General features: G+C 33.4%; 1 protein-coding gene across 1 annotated transcript; it reads right to left on the minus strand.

Moving 5' to 3' along the window:
* Positions 1–888: 888 nt before the first annotated feature.
* On the minus strand, positions 889–3,713 carry LOC133697271 (probably inactive leucine-rich repeat receptor-like protein kinase At5g48380). Its single transcript, XM_062119737.1, has 2 exons — positions 2,258–3,713; positions 889–2,096 (listed from the first exon to the last, which is right to left on the minus strand). Exons 1-2 carry the CDS (start codon positions 3,107–3,109, stop codon positions 1,083–1,085), a joined length of 1,866 nt encoding a protein of 621 aa, XP_061975721.1. The 5' UTR covers positions 3,110–3,713; the 3' UTR covers positions 889–1,082.
* Between the last annotated feature and the right edge of the window lie 2,619 nt (positions 3,714–6,332).

Here is a 6,332-nt window from a genome sequence, read left to right on the forward strand (position 1 = left end):
GATATTTTACATAGGAACCGTCAATATACCAAGGCGCCCAACATCAAGATTTTGCTAGATAATGGAGTGCCTGATCAAATATTGTTTTGGCTCCCTGCTTCATGCCTCAAGCACTCGTTCAAATCCGGATACGTTTAAACAGACTGTTGAGGGAGTAGAAGAAAAGGGTTTTGTTCCTATGAAGTCTCGTTTTGCAGATGTATGTGAATTTGTTACGAGGAAGCCCCTAAATTGTTGGAACTGTACTAAAAGAAGTTGAATCTTCCTGTCTAAGAACGGGAATTTCAAGAGAGAAGGTTGAGAACCTGCAGACAAGTTACTGTCAAGGAAATTGATGTTTGCCTCGAAGATGAACCTCAGTGGAAAATGTAACGACGACAATTTAGAACATTCTTTCAATTCTGCCTTCCTTTTCCTTTTCCCCTCTTGTTTTGGCTATTCGAAGAAATTTATTTTATTGAAAGGCTTTTCTCCAATCAGTCTGATCTCTTATCATCAGTCTATTGATTACTGATCCCATACAGCCAATGAATTCAGTTGTTGTCTCATTGTTTTTCAAATCTCATGTTTCAGTTCAAGTCAAAGCCAAGGTAATTTTTCAATTAAAACTTGATACAGATGCAAATAACGATATTACTCTTCCTCATGGTGACAGAGGATCTCCATATCCTGCATTTTTTGGTTCAGGCCAGGCAACAATACTCGGATGCTTGAAATTACTGTGTAATAAAGTTGCTTATGATACAATATGACTTCGGAGGGAAAAAGAAAAAAAAAGACGAGGAAACCAAAAGGCTTACAGACAAACTCCTCAACTACGTAAGCTTATTTACCGACTCTCAACATCCAACAAGGAAATTGTCTATGTACGAGGAGCAATGAGCAAGATTTTATCATAATAGGACAGCGGTATATATAAAGTTGGTGTTTCAACCAAAGCAGGTGCTTGAAATGCTACGAATATAGTTACAAACACACACTATACCTATATGATCACAGCTACAACGTAGAATACATTTTTGCTGAGTGCCAATTGATGGCCTCAGACTCTTTTCTATCAATCTTAACACCTCTGTTCTTCATTAAACTTCCTTTGTTGCATCGGCAACAATAAGTTCATCCGGGAAATCAGTGTCACCTGTATCAGGTGGCAACATAATATCATCTTCAGTTGTGAAATGGTATCTCTCCCCAATAGCTCTGAGGAGCTGATGCACCTCATACATTGTTGGCCTTTCCTTGGCATTCTCAACCACGCAGTTACAAGCAACTTTAAGAAATTGGTTGAGTTCGTGATCAAATCCATTTCCAAGCAAAGGCTTGTCAATGGAAGTATGAAGAAGTGGACCGTCTGTCAGTTGTCTGATCCACTCCACTAAACTTCCTTTGAAGCTTTCAGGGGCATTAGCAACATGAGTGGGCTTTTCACCAGTGATCAACTCCAGGAGAACCACACCAAAGCTATAAACATCCCCCTTGGGCGTTGCAACAAGTGTCCGTAGATATTCAGGAGCAACATAACCCATGTCCCCAAACTCCCCATTGACGAAAGTGCTCAAATGTGTGTCGATTGGGTTCATAAGTCTGGCAAGACCAAAATCAGATAACTTCGGCTCAAAATCGTTATCCAAGAGTATGCATTTGGAGCTTATGTTCCTGTGAATAATTCGTGGATTGCAGTTATGATGAAGCCATGCCAAACCTCTAGCCGCTCCAATTGCAATTTTGAGCCTCAGGGACCAATCCATGTTCCTGATCTCAGGTTCCACTGGGTGCAGTTTATCATAAAGGGTCCCATTTTCCATGAATTTATACACCAAAAATCTCTCCCTCTTTGCCACACAAAAGCCCATCAGCGGGACCAAATTACGGTGTTTCACATTCCCAAGTGTCTTCATCTCTGATACAAACTCTTTCTCTAAACGCTGAGAGTCTTGCAATCTCTTAACCATAAGGAAGCAACCATCAGAAATCACTGCCTTGTACATCGGTCCTGTTCTTCCTGCTCCAATGATGTTGTTATTACTGAAGTCGTTGGTTGCCTTCATGAGATCACTCAATCTCATTTTTGAAACCGATTTCTCAAACATGGAAACCTGTTGATAACAGAATCTTTGCTGTTAGATATTTTGTTGCGTCAAATACAAAATGAAATCATTGATGAGTTAACATGACCAGAAAAAAGAACAGAAATTCAATTCCTATGCCAGAAAAAAACACAGTATATCCATTGAACATGATGAGTTAGATAGCTTGCCTTGATGCCTTTGGTTCCCTTGATGCTCTTTGCCCATCTGTTGCCTTCAGGATCCTCCACCTTCTTCTTAGCCGCTCCGCGAGACAAGTAGAACAGAAAGACACCAACAATAATTGATGTAAATGTTATCCCGCCAGCGGCTGATGCAGCAATTACTCCAACATGGGATTTCCTCGCGACAGCTGGACAGGGATTCAATGGCTTTCCACAGAGGTCCAGATTATTTGCAAAGCTATCAGCTGGGATGTTATTATGGATAAATGAGGGGATCGGCCCTGATAGAAGATTGTTGGTAACCGTAAATACCTTGATCCGATCAAGCAGGCCAAATTCCGGCGGAATCTTGCCTGTTAGCCGGTTGTTGTCAAGTTTGAGATCATTCAAGAAACTACAATTTGCAAGATTTTGTGGAATTTCACCCGAAAAATTGTTGAATGAAAGATCAAGGTTTGTAATATAGGGGATAAACTGTGAGATATTAACATGGATTGAGCCAGATAGCTTGTTGTGCGAAAGATCCAAGCCAGTCAAGCTTGTGCAATTCTTGATTCCAAGGGGGAACTGGCCCTCAAGACCCAAGTCTGAAAGGCGGATATTTAGAACTCTGTTCTCGTCAGGGTGCCAGCAATCAACGCCCATAAATCTACATATGAAGCCTTCAGTATCGTTGTTGAAATTCCATGTAGTGTTCAAGTAGTTATTAGGGTCCACCAGAGAAGCTTTGATGGATTTCAAGCACGCTAAATCAGTTTCAGTAGCATTACTCACAGATATTCTACTACTCAGCAAAACCAAAACCATCCCAATCAAAATATGGGCAACAACCATAGGATTTTTCTCGCTCAATGCCATTAGCAAGGGGAAAAAAATCCTCGAACTTTCTGTCCCTGGCCTAAAACGGAATCTACAAAGTGAAGGGTTCTCGCTAAGTTGTACTGCTAAATAAAACACTCAAACCCATCTCTATATATCCAAGAAAGAAGGTCTAACTACTCCACCAAAAACACAATCCAATTTTACTAGTGATCCACCAGAACAATATGTAATTTGGAAAAAGCAAAAGAGAAGTCAACAAACAAACAACCTCGAATCTTAAACAATCCAACTAAAATCCCAATTCACTTATCTCAGAGATTCACTGAAAGAAAACAAGATTTGAGACATACCCAGATGAAGATGATGATGTGATGAAATGGAAGTGTGGAGCATATAAGAAGTCACCAAGCAAGAAGAATGCTGCAAGAAGAATGAGGGAAAAAATGAAGAGAAAGAACACAGTTATTATTACACTGAAAACGTGGAGATGGGGTTGAGTTGATTTGATTTTAACAAGAGAAAGAGGTAGGAAACATCATTTTTTTATCCCCTTCAAAGAAGACTTTAATGTACAAGTCTTCTTGCTTTCCAACAACCCGAAGCACACACAACACAAGGGTCCAAAGTGAAAAAAGTGAATGGAGAAAAGTCTTTGCTTTGAAAATTCGGACCAATGACGCGCAGAACTGTTCTAATCTGTGGAAAACTGATGAGTCGGGTAGTGGTAATGAATTGACTGTTCGAAATGAAAACAAACCATCTTGTAATAACACACACACACACACACACACACACACACACACACACACACACAGCCCTACTTTCTCTGGTTGCTTGCACGATGGGCTTGGCTAGTCATGAGTCATGACCTCTCCTCTAATAAAGTCACATCAAAACAATTTCTTTGTGCTAATGGGAAGCTGTGAACACTGAACTCCTTACGGATCAGGCAAGTTGTGTTGAATGAGTCTTTCCCCTTCAGTTAAGCCATTCATTCATATTCACTCATTAATCTCACCACAATTTCTGTCGCCGGGTTCACACTGAGCACAGGGATAACTCTTGGGCGAGTCCATTTCATATTCGCACCATTGACAACGTCTTGCCATTATTTCTTGGCTACTTCTCCTTTTTAGATCACTAGTATCATCCTCGCTTTTTAACCACCAATAATAATAATAATGATAATAATAATGATTATGAGTTGTGTGTAAATTAATCCGAATATTTATATTAAACTGAAAAAAATAATAAGGAACTTGTGATGTTTTAACCACAGGATTCTTGTTAAAGTAGTGAGAAATAGAATATAAAATGCAAAGGAATTACTCTCACTGGAAAAATTATCATATCTAACATGTGTTTCCAGTCCCTCGGGAAAGAAGTAAGGATATTTGACTAATTCCCATCCCGATAACATGGACTGGGTTGGATTTCGTGTCATGTTTATAAACCAAACAAACAGGATTTTCTTTTTTTATAAAAATTATTTCAGTTTATTTTTATATTTTAGATCCATCTCAAATCTATCTTTACAAGTCTAGTTATTTTTAATTTATATTTATTAAGTTATTCTCCAATATATTCTTCTAATATATATTTTCATGCAAACACTTACTTTAAAAACTCAAATCCCACCTTGTTGATTAAAGAAATGTCTTGTTATGTTAAAATTTATTTTTTACATTATTTTTTTTAATAAACTAGGTTGGGTTTGAATTTCTTATATTTTCATCAATCTAGATGATGACATCTAACATTCAGAATTTATCAAATAATTTAAATGAATTGATGAGTAAAGTAAGGGTTAGATAAATTTAAATAAATGTGCTCGTTTAAAGAATAGATTTTATTTAATGTAAAATCGATATTTACTATAAGAATTTCCTTCCTTTTGCTAAAAATTATTTCCTGCTTTTAGTCCAAAGAAGTTGAGATGAAAAATAAAAGCAGAAAAATAGTATAATAAATATATGATATTATAAGAACGAATTTGTCTCGTAACGGTACTTGAATTTCTTGATATATTTTTTTTTTTGTTGGTTGAATGGGTCATGGATGTGATTACTTTTCATGACTGTGATTGATATTATTGTGATTTTGTTTACTTTTGTTTCCTATAATAATTTATATCTATTTGAAGAATCTCGACAAAGTTTATGATTTGATATTTAAGAACTAAATTGAAAAAACAAAATTATTGGGGACTAATCTGTAACTGTATTCATTGTACAAAAACATGGACTAAAAACTTTAAGTTAAGAATATTTTTTTGCAGGAAAAATAAAATACAGGAACTAACGTTATATGATATTTTTTTATAACGTATGATTTATGCGCTACCATCAACCAACGTTATATATATATATATATATATATATATATATATATATATATATATATATATATATATATAAAGGCAGTTACTTAATGATGATGATTTCACTGTCAAAGTTACTTTCATGAAAAGTGGTTTTTTAAAATTATTTTTAAAATTTTTTATGTGTTTATTTATTATTAAAAAAGTTAATAAATAAAAAATATTTTTTTTAAAAAAATTGGTTTTGTTTTTAGAAAAAAATATGTTCCTTTTATTTTAGACGAAAAATATTTTTCAGAAGTTGTAAAAAATTTAGAAATGTCATGTTATTTACTGATTATATTAAATTTAATTTTTAAACTTTTGATTGTTATATATTTTATTTTTTTTTAATTTTATCTATTATAATTTAATTTTTATATTAATTTTGATCCTTATTTTTATTTTTATAATTGTTATTTGTTTTTCTCTTATCATTTCTTAATTAAAACTTTTTATCTATCAGATTTAGTTTTTATTATTTTTATTTTTATTTATTTTATTTAAAATAATTTATAAAATCTTAATAATTAGATAAATATAATGGGATAAATCATCAACAGCTTTAAATTTTTTTCATTAATTTTTTTTAATTTCATTAATTTTTAATTTTTTTTATCTATTACACTTGATCTTTATTTTTTTAATTATTATTTATTTGATGTAAAATAATATATGAAATTAGATATATTTTTTAAAATTTTATTTTTATTCAAATTTTTTATTTGTAAGATTTGTTTCTTGTTATTTTAATAAATTTGAAAAACATTTATTAATAAGATGTTTTTCAACTTATTTTTTATTTTATAGCCAAATACTGAAAATATTTTACAACTTATTTTTTTACGATACTATCAAATATCAGAAAATAATTTATTTTAAAAAATCTATTTTCTTAAA

This window comes from Populus nigra, chromosome 6 (assembly GCF_951802175.1).
Source record: "Populus nigra chromosome 6, ddPopNigr1.1, whole genome shotgun sequence".
Taxonomy (NCBI): Eukaryota; Viridiplantae; Streptophyta; class Magnoliopsida; order Malpighiales; family Salicaceae; genus Populus; species Populus nigra.

Bases quoted from the DNA above. Each gene is read 5' to 3' on its own strand.
- LOC133697271 (XM_062119737.1), bottom strand. From the start codon at position 3,109: ATGGCATTGAGCGAGAAAAATCCTATGGTTGTTGCCCATATTTTGATT. The intron at 2,097-2,257 runs GCAAGCTATCTA...TGTTATCAACAG, and splicing joins AGGGAACCAAAGGCATCAAG to GTTTCCATGTTTGAGAAATC.